A 24,127-nucleotide genomic window follows, 5' to 3' on the forward strand; every position below is an offset into this window, starting at 1 on the left:
TTAAGTCAACGGCGTTGATAAACACGCTGAAAAGCGATTATGCGCGTTGATAACACGCCAAAAATGGAAATACGAATTGGCGTGTCATACATACGCCATTTCATGAGATCAGTCTGGCGGATTATATTTCTCCGATCTACGGTTCTGACAAACAGTCGAAGACCCCACCGCCTTTCCTTGCGTCTATACCAGCTTATTTACAGCGTCAACCCTGCCTTCTACCTCGTAAATCTCAGAATCTCCGCCCGCTTAGTCGGGCTTCACAAAAGACTGGATCGTGTTTGATTCGCATGGCACTGGTCAACACCAGATCAGTCACGAATAAGACTTTTATCCTTAGTGACTTTTTTACGACCAATGCTCTTGACTTTTTTCTGCTGACCGAAACCAGGGGAGAGCGGTGCTTTCACGGAGCTCCTCCCCCCCCCCGGTTGCTCTTTTTTCAATTCCCCGCGAGCTTCAGGTCAAGGTGGTTGTTTGGCCTCTAACTTTAAGGACGATTATAGATGCAGATTATTACCTGCTTACTGTTACTCTAGTTTTGAGCTTCAATTGTTAGAGGCTGACCCGAATTCACCGGTTTTATTTGCTGTCATTTATCGTCCATCAAAACCCAACAAAGATATTATCTATGAGTTTTTGACTGATGTTGTTCAGAAATTTGATAAGCTCCTGATCTGTGGGGACTTCAACATTCATGTTTGTTGCCCCTTAAATCTATTTGCTAATGATTTTAAAAATCTGTTGAACTCTTTTGGCCTTAATCAATGTGTAAACGGGCTAACAAATAAGCTTGGCCACACTTTGGATCTCATTATTTCTCTTGGTCTTTCAGTTTCAGTCACAGAAATATTAGAATCAGGTATTTCGGATCACTTCCCCATTAAATTTGAGATCAGTGTTCCACAACCTCCTAAACCTGTACCTTCAGTCTCTAGGCGTCGCTGTTTCACACCCTCTTCAGCTGGAGAGTTTGCTTCGATGTTCTTGAGCTCTCAGCTTTCTGCCAAGAATGGTATGGTTCTTCCATCTTCCCCAGATAACATTCTCTCTGCATTCTATTCTACAAATGCTGGAATCCTAGACTCTGTTGCCCCTCATCGGTTTAAGTTTATTAAACAAAGTGGACCCCTGGCTAAACGACAACACAAGGACCATAAGGCAACGCTGCAGACAAGCTGAAAGGAGGTGGAAGGACAAATTGCAGGTTTCTCTGGCAATGTTAAGTAATAGTCTTGTAGAGTATCAGAAGGCAGTAAAGGTGGCAAAGATGGACTATCTCTCATCTGTCATAGTTAACAGCTGTCATGAACCTAAGGTGTTATTCAACAGTAATCACAGGCTTCAACCAGTATGTGTGAAGTTATGTTACTTTGTCGATAAAGTAGCTTCAGTTAGGCAAAATGCCAGTGTTAATCTTAGTGTTTGTACCTGCTGATCCTTTGCATTCTGCTGTTTTTGGGGAATTTAAACCATAAAGCCATTGTTCCTCCTCTCTAATCAAATGAATGACAAGAGATAAGAACACTATAAAGCTACTAGCAAAACCCTCCTCGTTGTCTCACTCCGCCTGCAGCTGGACTGTGGTTGGACTGGGAACTATTTCTTGCAAGAAATAAACCTTTTAAAATACAATTTGGATTCTGATGTCTCTTACGCTGTGATGCTGTTTGTTAATTATTGATTTTGCCACATCAATTGGTGTCAGAAGTGGAGATCTCACAGCAGTTTCTTCTGGTCCTGAAGACGTCTTGGCGAGTGATCAACCTAGAAACACCAGGTTTCTAGTCTTAAACTCGAAAAATTAAGAGAAAAGAGTCAAGACTGCTTTCAGGGCCGGGAGGAACTCGACCGAGATCTGAAAGAATCCGGTGGCAGTAAAAGCATCGCAGGTAAGAGAACCTAAAAATTATTTTATTTTGTATGGTGTAATTTGATATAAATGGGACTGAACATTTAGTGGCTGAGTCTGTTTCTGTGGTGCGGGTACAAGAGGTGACCAGAATTAATTGAGATTTGGGGCCAGATCAAGAGATTTCAGGTTGACTTTAATCTGGAGTTAATTGAAATCGGGCAGCCGAATCACGATATTTCAAGTGGCACTGAGTTCTCGTGAAAATCTGGAAGTAATTGAGATTTGGGGTCAGATCAAGATATTTCAAGCAGATTACAGTCCAGAATTAATTGAGACCTGGCAACAGGCCAAGAAATTTCAGGTGGACTTTAATCTGGAATTAATTGAGATCGGGCAGCCGGATCAAGAGATTTCAAGCAGAGATAAAGCACTGGGGAGTGCACCCTTGAACTGATTTTGGGTTAAGAAATCAGATCTGTCGGAGACGTCCAACAGATTATTAGACGTCTAACGGTAAATCCACAGAAACAGAAAAAAAAAAAACAGCCGATATAGGGTTATGTAACGGTAAGCAAGATTTTTTTTTTTCACACCAGGTTTCGGTCAAACGAAAAAGAAAAAAAGGTCAGTAAAAAAAGCGACAGGGGGGGTTGCGGGTTTTTTAGTCGTGTGTGTGTGAAAACGGCCCCACCGGAGCGGAGTACTACTTATAAACAGTGTGTTTGTGTTTTCCAAAATGAAACCGAGATTGTATCCGCGCTGAGAGCCCTGAAGCTGAACCACGATCTCGACTGCTCTCCGATCCGAACGCCAGAACGAGACGCACAAGCGGCAGCACAAGAAGCAGAACGATTAGCAGCACGAGCAGAAGCGAGAAGAGCGCGAGCAGCGGCAGAAGCAGCAAAACAGACCTCAGACCGAAAACAACCCGAAATGGCAGTTGTGCAACGTGAAACAAACAAGCCTAAAACTAAACAAAAGAAGGGAAAGAAATGGCTGTGTTTTGTGTGTGCTGCAAACAACCATGCAGATTGTGCAAGAGAGACGGGCATTGGAGCAATGCGTGTCCAAATTTGAAGTCGGATTGAAACGGGAGGAACGGAGAGCAGGAGAGGATCTGGTTCGGAGCGGAAAGCGAGTGTCCGCAAAGACAGGGAAGTGAAATTATTTTTACTAACACACACACACACACACTTTGATTTACTTTCTGCTTGTAAATCTTTGTATGTTTTGAGCAATGTCGTGAATGATGAAGTTTTGAGCAAGTTGTGATTGATGAGCGTGTAAAATTGTACAAAAGCACAGGGTTTTAAGAAACTTGGCATGTAGAGAAAGGAAGTTTAAAATGAAAAGAATCAGAATGTAGAAAGATGGTATATGTACATGTAGGGAGCAAGAAAGAGGGAACACTACTAGTGTTGAGAGAAAGATAATAGATGGTTAGAGAAAGTATTGGTAAGGAACTGGAATGTAGAGAATTCATGAAACCATTGATAAAGGCCTGTTAAGGATAAGAGTTCTGCTAGTCCTGTTCTCTCTTTTGTAAGTTAAATGAATCAATTGGGCTGATTGAATTATCATCAAGATGTGAATGAGACTGTTATGCTGATCAGATCAGGACTGGGGGGATAGGCTGACTCCTGTAGGCCTACTTCATGCATTTACATGCTGAGGGGGAAGACGAATTGAAATGATGATGTGAATGCGGTTTATTGTATTAATGTTATGAAAAACAAGGGTATTGAAGATTGCCATATTTTTAGAAGGTGCAAGCAGCTATGTTAGCTGTCTGTGTAATTTAGGGACTGAGATATGAATAATGTAATGTTAAGTTGAATCGGCAGACTTGCATTTGATAGAAGAATAAGCTCCCAAAACAGTGTTAATGAAATTGATGACATGCTAAATTTCTTTATACTGTATGAATAGTAACTGAACAGTTATGATGCAAATAGTGAGGCAGAAGAGAGCAAATGGTGTAAGCAGCTCTGCTCTGAAACTCTCACTTTAAAGAGATTTGCAGGTGATGTTTAGTTTTAGTTTGAGAAACTAAAGGATCTGTAATTAGTGTTAATGATAGAGACAGTTATGTCTAAAGATTCTGGAAATCAATAAGGTTGATATTAAGTCATTGAAGGGAAAAAGATATTGTCTGTTTTATAAAGGAAATTATGGGTCAGGGATAATTTCCCTGGACAAGCAACTAAAGTTAAACAGAAACCTTGTGAAAACAACTTAGAATATTTTGAACATTTCATGCAGCTTATGGAAATTAATGTTCTGCCAATGATAATGATGAGAATTATGATTTGGATATTGTGATTGAATCAGCCACTGGTGGATGGTCAAAGGAAGGCAGAGAACTGTTTGGAAGCTCACAGCAACAAACCAGATGATAGAGAGTGTTTTGATTGTGATCATCAGGGCCATTTAACATGTAGCTGTGGATGGCAACTGAGAAGGTGTTTTAAAAATGTGGTAAGGTGACAGGGATTTGTGATACAAATTTGAAGAAAATTCTGTGTTAATCTGTGTTAGAAAGCAGATTAATGTTAATATGATGAAATTAAAAGTTTAATTTAAGAAAGGACAGGAGATAAAAATAAGGTCATAAGATTGAAGACAGTGAAGCCCAGGGAGGGTCAGAAGGATCACTGTATTATGTATTGTTTTAACTTCAAAAGGGATGAGGACAGTAAACGCCCAGGCAGGGGGGTTAAAGGGTGCCTCTAACCCCCACTGTTAAATTGCTTTTCTAAAACCTGATCTGGTTTCAATTCTTAAGGTCTACATTCACAGGTGACAGCAGGCAAGAAATGGTTCACTCCAGTAGGGGTGCGGTCGTGATTTAAGGGAAAACCTTGAAAGGATCAGAAAATGGTTGGAGAATACGACACCTGGGTCCAAGTTTCTCACCTTAGACTACACCGACAAGCTTCAAACCATCCAATAGAGCAGAAAGTGAGGGGTCAAAGGCTGTGCTAGTAACAGACCTCCCTCACCGACGAGGGAAGACCATGGCTACGGCACACAAAGTGTCAACATGGTGAAGATGGAATGTCTGTGGGGCGAACGAGATGATCACCACCCCTGGAGGAAGATGCGGACCAATGTTTAAGTTTAGCAGAAGAATCTGTTTTGTGATGATTTTTGATGATTGTATTTGTTTGAATCTAACTAGGTATTGATTTGATTGGTGCAAATGTAGAAAATCTGTTGATTGATGGGTCCGTATTAGAGATATTAGAGTTAATTTTGAACAACTACAATGGTTAGATGAATGGATAAAATTATAAAACTTTTCTAGAAAGATTTTATTAAATAGAGCTTACTAAATAAAACCATTGCCTGATTGAACTAAAGGTTAACAAAATATGGATATCGAGGTGATATATGGAGATGGGCGTGGATTAATGTTAATGTGTTATTCTGATAATGTTGTTATTCATGGGTAATAGGAGTCTGTTCAATTGGAAAATGACAGTCTAAAACAAGGGTGAACAAAAATTATGCAGACGATACAAGTAGCAGAAGTTACAATGAAATATATTAATCGAGTTAAGCACAAATGTTTAAGAAGAGTGATCATTTATACAAAAGTCAGAAATGAAGAGTACAAGTGTGATAATATGATTTAAAATTTGTCTTATTGTTTATTATTATGATTATGGGTAATCTGAATGATAAAAAGCGGGGAATTGTTGTGGAAATATTAATATTGGCTGATGAATAATAGACATTGCAGTGAAATATCATGTGGTCTCTTATGATATTCCTGAGTTGATCGAGAACAAAGGGCCCTGTTCAGGGGCGGATCTACAGGGGGGCATGGGGGCGGGGGGCATGGGGGCATGGGGCCCCCCCCCCCCCACTCTAGAGCCTTGCCCCCCCCCAGCTGCCCCCCTAACATTGATGATCCAAAAACGTTAGGCTACTTGTTAAAAACAACCCGCAAGCTTCTCAAAACAGTGAACTAAACGATACATTTACCAAAAGTGAACAATTTAATTTTTATCAAAGCCCCTCCCCCCTTGTAGGGATGTGACGGTGAGGATTTTCTCACACCGGTTAATCGGCGTGTTACAACACCGGTAATACCGGTATCACCGGCGGGGGCTTTTAAATCGCTCATTTAAAGGCACATGTAAAATGCGCGCGTTTGCACGGGCATGCATGCATAATGGTGGTCGTGCGGAGCAACACTGTTTTGTTATTGTGCGCTGAATTGCCGCTCATTTGAAAACGAAACTAATGTTTTTTACATCGCTTATAAAAAGCTGGTGCAGCAGTGTGCACTTCACTTTCACTTATATACATTAGCGTCAGTGGATTTGAACTTGTCTTTAACGGAGGCAATCTCTCACGACACATTAGAGCCACAAAACGGTAGGCCTATTGTTAAATTTTCTTTGACTGACCAAATTTGAAAGTTGAGACTTTGTTTCATATTAAATATTACCTGCTCGGTCCTGTCTGTCAGCACGTTGTCAGTGTCATATGGCTACGTGAGTTGCACGTATAAAATTAAGTTAACGAACAACCTCGATCCATCAGGAAACGCCATAGGTCGCTGAATTTCACTGCGCTTCATGAAGAGTTTTTCTTTTGCGTGAAGAAGCCGTTCGCCGGAGATGTGTTAAAGACAGCAGTGTGCATTCATGATTATTAGGCTGCCGGTGTAATAATCCTCCTGGCTCCGGGTCTGAGTGAGTCATTTACTCTCTTACCTTTGTTCTTTGATTAACTTTAATGACACTTTAAGACCAGCTGCTGACAGAGACGCGATCGGCACGCGTCCCATTTTCTCACAAATCTCTACGTTAATTTAAGACTTTATTTAAATCATTTAAGACTGCTCTTATGAGGACACTCGACAAAACTGACATTTTGGCATAATTTGTGTGTGTTATGGTTTGTTCAAGCCCAAGAGAGAACTCGATACTGACGCGCGTCTTTTCTGTCGGTCGGGCGCGCACGCGTGTGTGTAGGCAGGACAGCGCGGTCTCTTTAGTCTTGTTGCGCTTAATATCATTCACATTAATAAGAGCGTGATCATACAACGGTAGTCAACGGGTGACAGAAAAAAACGGATACTGTGTAATTGCGTTAAATATATAAATATATGCCTATATATATTTTTTTTTTCGGTGTCGCGGTGGACAAGTGATGAAACCGGTGTTGCGCCTGAACACCGGTAACACCGGTAACACCGACTACCGTAGCAAGCCTACCCCCCTGCCCCTCAAATACTTAGTACGTCCCTGATTGAAACGTGCAGAGCGGCGTTCGCTCAGTCTGGCTCACACACACAGTGAGTCTGCTGCGGTGCGCTGGCCCTGCAACCCGACTGGAGAGATTGAGCTGCCCCAGAGCCTCTGAAGGTGAAGTGAGTTTTCCCAGGTGTAGTTAAACACACGTTTAACTCAAGTTACATTTGTAATGAATGTATTGTATGCTAAAGACGATTCAGCATCAGCAAAGACAGCGAGTCTACGTTAGCCAAAATCAGCGGTCAAATCGCTCCCTCGTGATTTGTAAGAGCACTCTTCCCATTCATTAGCCTAATTTTGATTTTAGTAAAGACAAGAACAGCTTAATAAAAAATATAAATTGTTTGTATCCATAACGTTTACTAATGGTCGCCGTTACGTTACAACACACAATACAGTGCCAGTTAGGACAGGGGTTCTCAAACAATTTGGATCCAGGGACCCCTTACAGGGGAAAAACATTTCCAAGGACCCCCTCATATTTATAAGCACAAAGTTAATGTGGGAGCGGCTAATAAAATATTTTTGCACAAATGGTCTCCACCCAGGGTCCTATGCAGGAATTTCTAAATAGCATACTGAGGTCCCAAAAGTGATATTGCTAGGGGGGTTGGGGGGCATGCCCCCCGAGGGATTTTTGATGTTCTTGATCTACACATGTGCATTTTAAGGTGTTTTAAGGCCCAAAAATTGGATAACTATAGCTTTAAAAGCATGTCAGTGGGCAGTGGCATAAATGTTTTTGTCAAGATGACAGTTTAAATTTTATGATCCATATATGATTATTGTTCACATGTAGGCTATATCAAAACTCAATCACATATTCCAAACCTTAAATGAGAAATGTTTCAAGGATTATTCTGCACAAAAAATATAGCCTAGCCTAAGCCTATTCATACAATAATAATGGAAATATGTTTAATAGGTGCGTGTGCTGTTAAATTGAGCTTATACCCACTGTAATTAGCTAAACAACTTACAGTATATCTGTGTTAAATAGGAATCCATAATGTTAATCTCATCCTGGGCATTATGCTTCTCTTGACCTGTAGCTATTTCCTTTCCCAAAGCTGAGCATTGATGGATACTTTGCAAACTGATTGTTTCAGTCGTTCGTTCAAAACTTCTATCTAAAACAGCTGTTTATTTTAGCTATTTATATGAAGGTAAAATGATGCCTAAAAGAATCGTGTGCGCAGGGTAAGATTTGTGAAAGTGTACATAAGATTGCAAGCGTAAATTAAATTTGCGTGTGCAAGAGAAGATTTGTAAGCGTGTAAATCGCATATCAAGTGTAAGATTTTTTTTTTTTGCAGCATTTTACTGTTATTGGTAAGTGTAATGCATGTATTGTGAAACTGCAGCTTCATGCTAACGCAAAATAAATAGGATCTGTATTCTTCTGACTTTTTTCTGACATTTTTCCGTGCTTACACTTTTGGCACGGTTTTTGCGCACAAATGCGGCCAAAAGCATTGCAAGCCTGTGAACAGCTATTTGCAACCGAAAACAACAGAGTCAGGGACTGCAAAACAGATTGATCGCGTAAAATCAAACTTTGTGTAAATAAATAAACTGTTGCAAATGTCTAAATGACTTATTGTGTACATGCGGCAAAAAGTTCACGAAATAACCCGATTTGTACAGTTGCGTCTTTCTTTTACCCGCGCTTCCAGTTTTGGCACGATTCTCTCACTGAATGAGAAAATCGCTTTTAAAGTTTTTTGCCCGTTTTTTGTTGATATCTTTCAAAATCCATTACATTTAAAGGGATAAATTATTTATTTTACAGCTTAATTTGACCAAAGACATTAATATATAAATGCTATTAAACCAGGCTGAAGCTCAAATTATTTTAAAAGTTTTTATTTGAATAAATAATTTAACAGTAGGCCTACCTTTTACAAAAATGTACTAAAATCAGAAAGATTGAACAGAGGTGCTACATTTTTGCTTGAGAGAGAGGGTGTGTGTGTCTGTGTGTGTGTGAGAGAGAGAGAGAAAGTGAGAGGCAGAGAGACAAGGAAACAGAGATCAAATAATGCTAGTCTATGCAATCATATCTTAGTGTAGGCTAGTTGACAATAACAGCGTAACAAATTCATAACGGAGATACCAACAGTTAATTATTGGGTTAATCAAACACATTGTAATGGATTCTGCTTGCAGATAAATAGCTACACTCATTCACATTTGTCAATCACGTTATGTCAATCACGCGTGCACACTACGAAACTTTCATCCGTTATATAAAAACAATCGTAAGTTTTTCGCATCCTTAGCAAGCAGTTTGAATGGTGTTTTGACAATTCGGAGCCACCGAATCAATACGAAAAAACGCATACGAAAAAAACGCGGACTCAGTGTGCTATGGCCAGGGGGCTTGATGACGCTTTGGCAACTTTGCTCACTTTTGACAGCGACATTTCTCAAATTAATAATATTTAATCTTTCTGAGGAGATCTGCTAGCTTGTTTATTACACAGAGCGCTCGCTGCGAGTCTGACAGGAGGGTGGCTGGACCAATCGCGTGCTTTTTGATTGGTTCTATACAACGTGTAACACCATTTAAAGAGCAGAGATAGTGACGTTTCAGGGGATACCCGGGAAATGCTCAGAGGTGACGAGAGGAGTTGAGAAAAGCAATGTTCATTTCCAGCGAATTTAGTAAAACTTTGTACACTTTAATAGCAATTTAAATACCTTTACTCAATTATCTGGACTACGAAACTTTGGGAGATTATTTTTGAATGTCTGTTCTTTGAAATTAGCACACAAAAAAAAAATCGATTATTTCATTGGTTTTCCACATAATCGGCCCATATCTTAAAATAGAACGTTGCGACTTCCGACTCATTTCGCCAGATCGGGTCACAAATGTTATCATAGCATTAGTGATGTTTCCTGATCTATTCTCACATAATAATGTTTCTAACGAAAAGGCTTTTTTGAGTGCATTCACTTCCCTCTTCAGTTTTTCTCTTTGTCTGGAGAATCTTATGCACCTTAAAAGAACATGATCTACATCCTCTCTCACTCCACATATCTCACATTTTCCAGATGGATGTTTATGTATAATGTGTACGCTATTATTTAAACCAGTATGGCCTATTTCCATTCTTGTGAACCAAACCTCTTCCTGTCTGTTTGGATAACTATGTTTGCTACTTGAAATATCTTTTTGTATATTGTATAAGTGTCTACCTTTCTTCTCCTTATCCCATTTAGCTTGCCATATCTTGTTAACTTTATGTTTAATGAGTAGGCCTACCTTAACTTCTGATTTACTGAGTGGAACGCTTAATTGAACTTCCTCTTCTTTGGTTGCCTCTTTTGCCAGCTTGTCTGCTTCCTCATTACCATCAACTCCTTTATCACTTGTAGCTGATGGGAATTTACAGCATTTGTTGGTGAATTACTGTGGGAGGAGCTTCACTGATGATGTGATTGCAGTGGGAGGAGCTTCACTGATGATGTGATTGCAGTGGGAGGAGCTTCACTGATGATGTGATTGCAGTGGGAGGAGCTTCACTGATGATGTATATTCCAGTGTGGGAAGAGTTGATCTGCCAAAATAAAAAATATATAAATTACTGAGTTGTTTTTATAATGACACTTCTAAGCATTTATGTCTGATATTTATCGTATAAGTGTGCGTGTGACCGATTCCTGGGTTAAACGCACTGCACTTAATACGAGTTTTTAGTAATGTAGCGCTGAAACAGTGCATTCTCTCAGAAGAACAGTGCAATAATACATCAGCAACAATAATAAACAAACCCGAAGGCATGTTAATCTCCACCGCATAAACAAACAATAACGTGATCATGGTTGGCTAGACAGTTCAGCTCGAAGGCACGGGTGTTGACTGAGATCTGGCGCTGATCTCCTCACTCCTTGTCAATGGGCCTTTTAAACCGCCGGAACGTCAGCGGATCGGTAAACGTCAGTTCTGATGTGTGACGTCGCGTATCTGATGGACAGCCAATGACCACAACCTGAGAATAACGTATAAACAAATAGAAACAAAAGCACAAGAAGAAAAAAGAAAAATACAAAAACACACGTGGAACGTAACAAGTAATGAATATTGGCCTAAGTCACTTACATTTTAGACACGATACTGACTGTTTTTGTTCCATTTTAGCAGCGAAAATAGTTCCAAACAAATATAATAGAAGAACCGTAACGCATCTCACAGAAACACATAACTGTGACTTCATCTGAACGATTCAGCGTTTTGAACGAATTATTTTGAGTTAAAGATTCACTGAAACATTTATTTATTGATCTAATTTAAGAATTTAAAATGAAAGATGAAGCATATATTTAAAATGATTAGGGGAAAAAGCCCTTTATAAAGGTTCAAATATCATAAATATGCAGATTTAATTTTTTTCTGGACAAATGTTCTACTTTGTAAGACAAACAGAAGCTCAGATTATAGACGAATCCGACGAGCGTTCTGTGTAGGCTGCCATCTTGTGGCGACGCCATTACTGAGCTGTTACCGGTATGTAAACAATCCTCCGTGATAACCATAGACTGTGGTGATAACGCACCCTCGATGACAGCTCTATGTGCCAGCTACAGCCAGGCAGAATGACTTGTTGGGTTGAGGATGTTAGACTGGCCTCCAGTCACAGACGAAGGTACAAACGATCTTACAGATTATTTATGAAAATAGCTTGGCAAGCTAGCTAGGCTAACGTTAGCTAACGAGGAAATTATAAAAAGATCTGTCCATTTGGCAACAATAAATAAATGAATGACATCAAATAAACGAATTCATGTTTTTCATTTGTGTCCATTATTTATCTCATTTTCACATTGCAAAAGGCAAGGGTAAGGTACAGCTAGAAAGTATACATAATATCGACCAATTAGTGTTTTTAAACCATGGAAAGAGGTCAATATAACAGCAGGAGAACAATTATGTCACATAACGTTACATTTAGCTCAGGAAAGCCATTGAATGACCATAGCATGTTAATTGAATAGAAAAAATAGCTAGAGAGGAGATTTTGCTGAGGACTATATTACATATTTATTATATATATTTTTTTACTTATGTCATTAAATAATTGTTATTATAGCAAAAAAATGCATATTTAATTTAATTTATTTAAAAAAAAAATCTGTCACAGTCAAGCAAATCAAACATTAACAACAGACATAACAGTACTGTTACTAACGTTACTACCCCAATGCGCCCCTTCTGTTGTTTTAAAGGTATTCAAGAGTATTTTCTCCTTCGCCTGGCATCCGATGATTTTTCAAAATGCCAACATGTTTTCCCACTCGACATTATAAAAGTTGTAACGTTAGTGACAGTCGTAAATCGCGGGCTGTTTATTCCAGTGGACGCAAGTTGCAAATAAAACAATAGGAGGCAATGGCGCAACGCTACCCAGCAACAGCTCAGTAATGGCGCCCGCTTACTTCCGGTAGTTTCGCCGGATTCGTCTATACTTTGATCTCCTGAGATATGGACACACACACCCCAGCTAACAAAAAAACGTTCCCAGAACGTCCCCTGAACGTCCACTGCGAACGTCTTCGTGTAGGGTTCTTTAAACGTTCGCAGGACGTCGTGGGGGACGTTCGCGGGACGTTTAGAAAACTTTCGGGGACCTTTACGGAACATTCACTAGAAGTCCTTTTAACATCTTAAGACCCTTTTATGGTGTAGCATTAGTCTGATAACACAAAATCGAACAACCAAGGAACAAACACACAACAAGGAATATCAGGAAACAAAAATACTTTTATTTTCATAAACAAAAAAAGTGCGTGTGTGTGTGTTGCGTGTCTAGTTGCCAAGTTTCCAGCTGAAACGAAGTTCACATGTGTCTTCAAATGCGCTGGCAGCTGTGTGTGTGTGTGTTTGTCGGTCAGCTGTGGGATTAATCCGATGGCAATTCTCCCCCTTTGGCCCTAAAACAACAAAATAAACATATTCAGTTATGATTTTATCCAAGTGGAATATAACGTTGTCTCATTTCAGCTACATTTACCGTTAGCTTCGTAGTGTTAGGCATAACGGTTATCAGCGGTACATTGCGGACAACTTCAGCAAACGTTTTAAAAGGTAACATTTTCATATAATTTAAAGACGGACAGTGGTTATGGTAACTAATTTATAATAACCTAAAAATTAAAAATACCTTTAGACAGACGACGGACAGAGAACACACAATAAGGCTGCGTCTGAGGAGGACCGTTAACTGTCACTACGCTACGCAGCTGAGCGTTGCCATGGATACAAACCATAGACTGTGATACAAACCGCGTACATAAGGAATGACGTCACTCGCTTAGGTGCATTTGATCCTATGATTTGATCGTCACTTGCTTGTTTCTCCAATTTTTTTTGTGTTATTTGATCTGCATGTGCTATCAATAATTAGAACAATATTTTTCCTAAAATATATTATTTTTAATAAAACCAGTCACCTTCGCCTGACCAACAGTTTGACAGGTAAATGTTAAGGATACTTTTATTTGTCTTACCGTGTTACTTTCCACTTTCTTTCCAGCAATTTTTCATTCTTCACGTTTTCCTTGGCTGCATTCATCATTTGAAGTCGATGCATTCTTTTAGAGCTCCTGGGATTCAACCTCTTCGTGCATGTGGAATAGCCTTTATAAATAGCTCATATTCAATTGAATCAATTTTCATGTTTTTGATGTTTAAATTATAACGGGTGAAAACAGACTCGTGGTTTTATTACATCTTTAATTAGTGATATAATTTACATGAAAGTTATTATCTTAACATTAAAACACTAACATTTTTAGCATGAACTTAATTTTACAATTAATGCAAATATTTGCATTTATATTTTAGTTTAATTATTCGTTTGTCTGAGTTGCAAAGTGTCAGTTGATGATGGCAAACGCATGGGCGACTGGATTTTGCAAGTGTTGTCATGGAAATGCCAGGTGAGGGACGAAATAGGGACGTTCGCAAACTGGCCCGGACAAATGTCCTCAGAACGTCCGTCAGCGAACGTTATAAAATGGACCAAATGCGAACGTCATCGGAATGTCCGTCAGCGAACGTTACAAAGCGGACCAAATGCGAACGTCATCGGAATGTCCGTCAGCGAACGTTACAAATGGGACCAAGTGCGAACGTCCTCCGAACGTCCGATCGGGAACGTTACAAAGCGGACCTAATGCGGACCTAAGGGGACGTTTGAAACGTCCGGGGGACGTCCCTTGTTTGCTGGGACACACACACACACATATGGGATGATTATAGTATCAAAATGATTAACACGTGCAAGCACACTTATCAATGAACTTGATACATGTTGCAGAAATGTTTTATCCATGCCTTTCAACTTGTGTGTGCAAAATTCAAAATTGAATGAATGTGAAGCAATTTGTACAAATAGAGACATTTTTGTGAATACAAATGTTTTCCTTTGTATTAGTGTATCATAATTTGCACATGCAACACAGAAGACGTGCATGTGTGGATCAGGTGACGCGCGTGCATTCATTGACTCGATTCATTGAGTCGATCCTATTTGATTCATTTGGATTTTGAGACTTTCATTTCGCGGGTTTCGCCTTGCACGATCCACACACAGCTGTCTGAGAAAAGCTGCTACCACTAGATGGCAGTATTCTGCTAAAACAGACAACGGCAGCATAATAAAGCGTTCTTCCGCATTTAAGACGCTTACTGAGAGTGATATTGAAGCACCAAATTTAGTACACAATAATATAGGCCTACCCTATTAATAAAGCATACTTTATAGAGGCAAACATTACGTCAGATTATGAACAACACCCATAGAAAACCATTATAAAACGCTTAACGTGCAATCGCGCGTTGCATGTTTAATAAGGTGTATTGGCTACTGAGTTTAAATATCACCGTCTTACTGCATTGACGTTAAGCTTTTTCTTTATAATATGCTCTATGGGAGGAAAACTATATAGCCTACAGACAAGAGACTACATGAACGCAACGCACGGCGTTTCAAGTTAATAACATTTCCTTCCCGAGCCTGTTAAAAAGAAAAAGCTTAACATGAAATAAAAATTCTGCAGTTGCGTTTAACTTTGCATGTGAATGGGAGAGCAACCGGTCCGAGAGTGCAGTGAAGTAAGTTTTAGGTTTGATATTCGCCTCATTTTATAAAGGGACCATCTGCAAACTCCACTCACAGTCAAAAAAATATAAACGTCCAGTCATTCATTCAAATGAACATATTTCCAAGGTTATATTATAACCTTGGAAGTCTAGTGGGCAGACTGACTTAGCCTACTGTTACTGTACTATGTAACGGTGGTGGCCGCCCTAATACAAATAAATGACTTTAAAGAAAAGTTCGGGCGCCAGACAGCATAAAACCTGTCAAAATTTAAATGAACCCAGGATAGCCAAAAAATAACCACACACAAAAAAAATTATAGTAATAATCAAAAAAGAAAAATCATTTCACAAAGGATATTTATTCATAATAATACTAATAACACACAAAAAGTTCCACGGTATATCTCATCTCTGACGTTTCTTTAAATCCGTGCAAAACTTCCCACGTCTTCACTTCAACGCAACATCAACGCAACATCCACGCGTCCCATCGCGTCACAACGCGTCACACATTTGCAGGCAAGAAACAGGTGTAGTGAGTATCGAGTGTCCTCTTCGACACTAGGATAGGCGGATACAGCAGCTTTGGCTTGTCTTTAAAACAGCTCCATCATTGTTTGTCTGGGAATGCACCGACTTTCGCGACGCACCAGACTTCAACCACAGGAAACAACAGATCGACAAGCGGCCGTCTCTCCCCAACGATCCGTCACGATTTCACTAAACTTCTCAATGCACAAACGGGTGACGCCTTTCCCAGGTACGACACACTTCCTTATATTCAATTTCCTTCCGTGATTAACGTTAATTTGTTTGACATACTCCTCCCATTTTGCGTAACGTGACAGTGAAAGTAAACAATCAATTATGTGACTCGCGGCACAGATTTTCTTCATTGCCACAACTATGTCCAGCCAATATCTCGATTGAACAGTAGCCTATTGTTTAATTTACTGTAAATTGTTTTTCTATTCATGTTCCAAAGGTTGTAGTACGTTCCTAGTGACAAGTCAGGTGAAATTTTACATTATTCACTTGTAGTAAGTCACCAAAAACCCGTTTGGTTATCCATCCATCCATCCATCCATCTTCTTCCGCTTATCCGGGGCCGGGTCGCGGGGGCAGCAGTCTAAGCAGAGATGCCCAGACTTCCCTCTCCCTGGACACTTCCTCCAGCTCTTCCGGGGGGACACCGAGGCGTTCCCAGGCCAGCCGGGAGACATAGTCTCTCCAGCGTGTCCTAGGTCTTCCCCGGGGTCTCCTCCCAGTGGGACGTGCCCGGAACACCTCCCCGGGAAGGCGTCCAGGAGGCATCCGAAACAGATGCCCGAGCCACCTCAGCTGACCCCTCTCGATGTGGAGGAGCAGCGGCTCTACTCTGAGCTCCTCCCGAGTGACCGAGCTTCTCACCCTATCTCTAAGGGATCGCCCAGTCACCCTGCGGAGAAAGCTCATTTCGGCCGCCTGTATCCGGGATCTTGTCCTTTCGGTCATGACCCAAAGCTCATGACCATAGGTGAGAGTAGGAACGTAGATTGACCGGTAAATCGAGAGCTTTGCCTTACGGCTCAGCTCTTTCTTCACCACAACAGACCGGTACATCGACCGCATTACTGCAGAAGCTGCACCGATCCGTCTGTCAATCTCCCGTTCCATCCTTCCCTCACTCGTGAACAAAACCCCAAGATACTTAAACTCCTCCACTTGAGGAAGGATCTCTCCACCAACCTGAAGTGAGCAAGCCGCCCTTTTCCGACTGAGGACCATGGCCTCGGATTTGGAGGCGCTGATTCTCATCCCAGCCGCTTCACACTCGGCTGCAAACCGTCCCAGTGCACGCTGAAGGTCCTGGTGTGAGGGGGCCAACACGACAACATCATCCGCAAAGAGCAGAGACGTTTGAGAGACGTTTGGTTAATTACAGTAATTTTTTTTATAAAATAATAATTGTTTACTAAATAGGCTACATGAAGGGAGTTATTGGGGCAATTTCACCTGTAGTAAGCCAGTCTAGTCACTGAACATACTACAACCATTTTGAACATGAAAAAACCCTTTTGGTGAATTACAGTATTTTTCTGCAGAATACAGGCTACATGAAGGGAAGTATTGACCAAATTTTACTTGTAAGTCAGTCTTACAGAAACCTTCTACGAGCTTTGGAATTTGAAAATGTCTGTTATTAAATTTAAAAAGTAATTTGAATTAAAACAAATTATACGTTTTAACCACTGATCTATATAGAATGACATTATAGATCAGTGGTTTAACGCAGTTAGTGGAATTGGCAGACGTTCCCTTGTGCATCATGAGCTGTGGTTAGCGCGTCAAAGCATTCTCATGTAGAAATATGCAGCTACAGGCCCGCTACGCCAGTTGATTTTCAATTAATATTTCATGTCGATATACAATGGTTGCATATTGTTAAAACTCATCGTGCTATAGTAAGACTATAGCCTATGGCTTAAGGGTCAAGGGAAAACAAATGTACTGCGAAAATCGTCTTTAATATTTAAAAACAGACATTTTCAAATTCCTGCTTGTATACTATGTACACAATGTGTAGTCAGATAAAAATAAGCATATAATATGAACGCAACTGCGAAATTTCACCTTTTTTTTTTAACAGGAAGGAAAATTGTATTAACTTGAAACGCCGTGCGTTGCGTTCATGTAGTCTCTTGTCTGTAGGCTATATAGTTTTCCTCCCATAGAGCATATTATAAAGAAAAAGCTTAACGTCAATGCAGTAAGACGGTGATATTTAAACTCAGTAGCCAATACACCTTACTGAACATGCAACGCGCGATTGCACGTTAAGCGTTTTATAATGGTTTTCTATGGGTGTTGTTCATAATCTGACGTAATGTTTGCCTCTATAAAGTATGCTTTATTAGTAGGGTAGGCCTATATTATTGTGTACTAAATTTGGTGCTTCAATATCACTCTCAGTAAGCGTCTTAAATGCGGAAGAACGCTTGATTATGCTGCCGTTGTCTGTTTTAGCAGAATACTGCCATCTAGTGGTAGGAGCTTTTCTCAGACAGCTGTGTGTGGATCGTGCAAGGCGAAACCCGCGAAATGAAAGTCTCAAAATCCAAATGAATCAAATAGGATCGACTCAATGAATCGAGTCAATGAATGCACGCGCGTCACCTGATCCACACATGCACGTCTTCTGTGTTGCATGTGCAAATTATGATACACTAATACAAAGGAAAACATTTGTATTCACAAAAATGTCTCTATTTGTACAAATTGCTTCACATTCATTCAATTTTGAATTTTGCACACACAAGTTGAAAGGCATGGATAAAACATTTCTGCAACATGTATCAAGTTCATTGATAAGTGTGCTTGCACGTGTTAATCATTTTGATACTAAAATCATCCCATACACACACACTGCCATTTGTCTCCACAGCCCACAGAGTAAAGTCCCCCACTTCCTTCCCTTTACACACACTTCTCTTCACTTAGAAAGATTATATATAAAATTATAATGTTCTATGTCAAAGTGAATTAACAGTCATGTTCGATCAATCAATGTATTTATTGATTTAATATGGCTCAATGTAAAGTATTTAACAGTATCTTTTCCAGTATATTTTAATAATGACACTTGAGATCGATTCTGTAGAACATTGATTATATGTTCTTAGTTATATCTGAATCACAATTGTACTTTTGGGGAATCCGTAGTGAGGACACGACACCTGTACAATGGTAACGTTAGTTGGTCCAAAAACTACAGGTGATTAATCCAGTTCTCCAGTAAAGAATCAACGTTATACAAAACCGAGTTATGTGTGTCCGTCATTCAACAGATTCCTATCAATTCCACTCACAGATCTCAAACTTTGACTTTTGACTTGACATTCAGTAACAGTTCTCACTCGAAACAATCACACAAACGAACACAAAAACACACACAATCGCTCAGATCTGAATTAACTCCACATATTCTCCTCAGGCTCGCTGCTGCTGCACTAAATGTGTATTTCAGGAGGAAGACGCCAGAAAAGACGCACAAGTATCGCTGTGATCGATGAAAACAAGACAGAAATGAGCCTGTCGCTTAATCAAACTGTATAAAGTGTGTGTGCTGGACTGCTGGTTGTGTAAAGATGATAAATACCGTGAACTGCTCTCCTTGCCTCAGAAGTCTCGACGCTGAAAGTTCACTATTCGCAGCGCATGCGCACTGAAACTGACGGAAGAGACGGCGCGAGCGAGCGGTGACGTCATCAGCAACTGTAAACTGTAAATGATCGAAGCGCCAATAACTAGGGATATTAATCATCTTATGAATATGTTTGATAAATGTGGTGTGATCAAACCGCTGAAGCGAGAGACTGATGATGTGTGACAGTGATCATGTGATCATGAACCTTGTGTAGGAGCTGCTGCTGTAGATCGGCTTGATGTCTTCTCAGAGTTTGAGCTTCTGACTGGAGTCAGTGTGTGTGTGTGTGTGTGTGTGTGTGTGACTGGAGTCAGTGTGTGTGTGTGTGTGTGTGTGTATGTGTGTGTGTGTGTGTGTGTGTGTGTGTGTGTGTGTGTGTGACTGGAGTCAGTGTTGGTGAATCGACTGGAGCTGCAGAAGATGAATGTTCAGACGCATCACCTGTAGGACATTAACATCATATTTTACAGTGTTGTTTCTCACCTGAATACTTGACAGTGTATGTGACTGAGGTCTTGAGTTGATCTCTGCGAATAAGCTGACATCTCCACTCTCTGTTGTCATCTTCATTCAGGAGTGTTGTAGTCAGAGTGAGGATACAGTGATCTGGAGATGATGATGATGATGATGATGATAATATCTGATATCTGGAGTCTGTCTTCAGATCAACACCAGTCTGATTCACCCACAACAGCTCAAATCCCTCTGAACGAACCCGATCATCACAGAAGAATCCAGTATATGAATACAACTGACAGGAGAGAGTCACAGAGCGGCCTGGACTGATCTCAGTCTGTGAGGATGAAGATGATGATGAAGCTGATGATGATGATGAAGACACTGAAACTGAACACAAGACACAAATCACAGAGACTCTTTCATCAGCATCTGAGTTTAAAGAGAGAATCTGCCCTTTTTAAATTGGCCACATAATCATAAACTTACCATGAAGAACATGCAGAGAAACATGTGCATCAGTTCCTTGTTGTTCTCCATTCACATATTGTCTGCATCTGTATAATCCATAATCTTCTCCTGTGACGTTCTTGATGTTCAGAGAGCAGTCAGACTCCAGACTCAGTCTCTCATGTCTCTCTGTGTCTTTATTCTTTATCCCTCCAGTAATCAGTTCAACTCTCCATGAATCTCTGAAGCTGTTATAGTAGATCCATGATGTTGATTTGCAGTCAGAAAGATCATTATTACAGGACAGAGAGACATTTACACCAGAACTGATGAACACATGCACTCCACTGGTTCCTGAAACACAGTATATCTCAGTGATCATTATTATATATATTAATAAACGAAAACATAAAACACACCTGCATAAAAATCAGAGGTTTTAAATCATAGTATTTTTCCTCATTTAAAGCAAAAAAAGACACTCTCCAGAATAAACTATTAGTGTGTATCAGAGAGCTGTTCAAATCACTGACACACTCTTAATATGAAGATCATTCTTCATCATCAGATGTTTGAGTGACACTATGTCCAGTATCAGGAATAATACAGTATGATCTGTGTGTATCAATACACAACTCTGAGATCACAACGTGAATGTGTGCAAGAATAAACTGAGCATGTTCACATGAACTCTTTCCAGACTAATTCCACTAAATGTGTTTAGAGAAAATAGAGATTTCTTTACCTGTGAGAAGTGAAGAGAGAACGATCAGTCCCAGCAGACACAGATCCCACTTATCAGCCATTTCTGTTTCTGTCCGTCTTCCTCTTCATTATATATAGTTACAGCTCCTCCTCTAAACATCATCAGGTCCTCCTCTTCATTATATATAGTTACAGCTCCTCCTTTAAACATCATCAGCTCTTCCTCTTCATTATATATAGTTACAGCTCCTCCTTTAAACATCATCAGCTCCTCCTGTGGTTATTAACTTCCTCTCATCTGATCAACTGAGTGTTTAAACCCGTTGCTATATAGTGACACTATACCAGTGTAACTTTGTCCTCTCTGTAGATCAGGCTCATATAGACTCTGAACTGTGTACTTTAACACTGAGGATTTTGCTCTGTGGTCTTGAATGCTCTTGACTCTGAGTGACACTCAACTTTCCTCTACAAAACCCCCATGTAATGTGTTCAGTGTTGGATGTAAACCCGAGGTAGTGACTGGTTCATGTAATCTGTTAAAATACAGGCGCAAGCAGAGGTGGAGCGCGCCATCGCCATGCAGTCTGCAACACCGAGAAGTGATGGGGGCTGTCCAGACCAGTCGTGCTGGGGAGCAGCACAGCAATTCTGGTCCAAAGCCACCAAGAGACAGCAGAAGACCATGGTGGTGGACGAAATCACCAGACTGGAGAAGGAGCGCTTCCATCTGAAGGCAATATCCCAGGGCACGCAAGGAGCCTGGACGAGATGGGATGCTACCCTCAACAGGCGTATTACCTGGGCGGATATCTGGAGGACGCCTTAATCCAGGCTCAGTTTCCTGTTGAGTGCGACCTACGACACCCTTCCATGCCCTAGGAACCTCACACTGTGGTATGGTGATGAAGTGGGCTGTCATCTGTGCGGGAGCGCCAAGGCAAGCCTCCGACACACTTTGTCAGGATGCAGAGTGGCACTGACCCAGGGACGCTTCAGGTGGCGCCATGATGCAATCCTGACGAAACTGGCCGAGATCCTGGAGGGCTGTAGGGTGGCAGCAAACCATTCACCGCCAACAGAAGAGCATGCCCTGACAGGATTTGTAAAGCCTGGCGTTATACACCTCTTTCCTGCTCAGAAGAAGAGCAGCATGCTCGCACCTGGTAAAGAGTGGCAGATGCTGGCAGACCTTAGGAAAGAGCTGGTCTTTCCAAGAGAGATCATGAATACCACTCTCCGACCAGACATAGTCATGTGGTCCACAGTGGCAAAGCGAGCCCTCCTCATCGAGCTAACCATCCCCTGGGAGGAGAATATGGAAGCAGCCCACGAAAGGAAGCACCAGAAGTATGCAGAGTTAGCAGCGGAGTGCAAAGATGCTGGCTGGAAAGCAACTGTTCACCCTGTGGAGATCGGCTGTCGAGGCTTCGTGGACAAAGTAGCAGTCCAGCTGCTACACGGAGTGGGCGTAACAGGCTCAAGGCTGAGGAAAGCCACGGGGTGCTGGGAGAGGAAACGGAGAAAGGGAGCTACTGGCTTTGGTTGAGGAGGAAAGAAATGGGGTGGGGATCATCACCCCAGTGAAGGCAGCTGCAGGGAGTGGCGGGGAGACGTCTCCAGCATGCCACCGGCCCCCTGCCTGGAGATGTACTGGTCGTGGGGGTGAAACATCTATGAACGGCGGTGTCCAGCTGATGACCCTGCAGCTGTCCCAACGGCACCGGAGGAGGTGTGATAGGCTGGAAAGCCAGAGCAGGTAATGCCACCTCACCTGTACAACAAACTGAATAGTCAGACTACAATTACTTTGTGTCACAGACATCACTGGTGACAATAAACATAAAGCCTAATGTTGCAGTGCATGATGGGTACCACCAATCAAAGCTCATCCATGTCTCCCAGCATGCATTGCAGCATGAATAAATTATGCACATGCAATGTCTTAGTATTTAAATATTTTGCTCTAGTTCTTGTGATTTGTTTAGTAGCTTGTTTTGTGACGGTCCAAGATGATCTGTTTATCTGAATATTTTGTTGATTGTCACTGTTGTTGAGACTCGTACACTGATTCTTGATGTGTGTGTGTGTGTGTAAGTGACACGGTTTTTGTTTTGTAAACAATTTGCTTATGAATAGCAAATGAAATTAATTAACTTGAGTTTTAATTTAGTGCAACTGTGTGTATTTTGTTAGTTATTATAGTTATCATTATAGTTCCAGTCATCATTACAGTTATTATGTAGTTATTGTTACAGTTAAGCAGGGCTTCGAATGCACACAGCGACACCTGCTGGTCAATGCAAAAATCATGCAGAGACAAATCCTCAGTGGTGTGTTATGGAAATTAATTTTACTTCATGCAGGGCTGCCAAGGCTGAGAATCACACAATCAACACTTGCGCAGTTTCTCACGCAGAGATAATCTCGAAGCAAAGATTACACTGACACCGACAGACAAGATAGATCAGTTACTGTTGATATGAAACACATTCTCAGCTCTCAGATTCTGTCAATTTTATCACGAAATTCAAACAATTTGGTGTTGTGTTATTAAACAAAAGAGATCAGGCCCATTGAACATGTTACCTCACTTGCCATTCTTTAACTGACTGAACTTTAACCCTCCGGTCTCCCCTGTCATTCCTTGACTCCGCCCAGCCCTTCTCTCTTAAAGAGGCCCATAATAAACACATAATAATCACACCACATCTGCCCTTCTAAGAACACTTAAAACAGTAAGCCAATGACAAAACCATTCATTAGACTTCAAAATTACTTTTGAACTTAAACCAAGCATATCCACATTAAACGACAACCAAACTTTACACTGCATTAACAATTTTCCCATGTTCATCTAGTAACTCCTTTCCTTTTCTTCTTTTTAACTCCTGTATGTGAAACCCCACATTATCTCTCCTGTGACTTACAAGTCCAGTCTCTTTGGTTGGATTACTGTCCTTCCTGATAGTGTTTTGTATCACATGGGAGTTTTGACTGTTTGGCCTTTTCAAGGTTCTGGGCAGTGCACCCCCTCCTGCGTTTGATCCACAGGTTTTGGGAAATTTCAGCACATGGTTTGGTGTCTGGCA

The 24,127-nt window shown here is 40.8% G+C and overlaps 2 protein-coding genes across 4 annotated transcripts in view; both read right to left on the reverse strand.

Annotated features, from left to right (window-relative positions):
• Nucleotides 1–21,180, reverse strand: part of LOC130105983 (uncharacterized) — a 257,444-nt gene extending 236,264 nt beyond the window's left edge. For all 3 annotated transcript variants that reach the window (XM_056272183.1, XM_056272184.1, XM_056272185.1), the window contains exons 1-3: nucleotides 21,076–21,180; nucleotides 20,370–20,684; nucleotides 19,908–20,270 (exon numbers count right to left, since the gene is read on the reverse strand). In XM_056272183.1, the coding sequence (XP_056128158.1) occupies nucleotides 19,908–20,270; nucleotides 20,370–20,684; nucleotides 21,076–21,136 (739 nt within the window). In that variant the 5' untranslated portion in view covers nucleotides 21,137–21,180. The remainder of the gene's footprint in view (nucleotides 1–19,907; nucleotides 20,271–20,369; nucleotides 20,685–21,075) is intronic.
• Nucleotides 1–24,127, reverse strand: part of LOC130105976 (zinc finger protein 436-like) — a 274,724-nt gene that overhangs the window by 11,582 nt on the left and 239,015 nt on the right. The gene's annotated exons all lie outside the window — the stretch shown is intronic.

This window comes from Rhinichthys klamathensis, unplaced genomic scaffold (assembly GCF_029890125.1).
Source record: "Rhinichthys klamathensis goyatoka isolate OS25496 unplaced genomic scaffold, OSU_Roscu_1.1 h1tg000331l_1, whole genome shotgun sequence".
Lineage (NCBI taxonomy): Eukaryota > Metazoa > Chordata > Actinopteri > Cypriniformes > Leuciscidae > Rhinichthys > Rhinichthys klamathensis.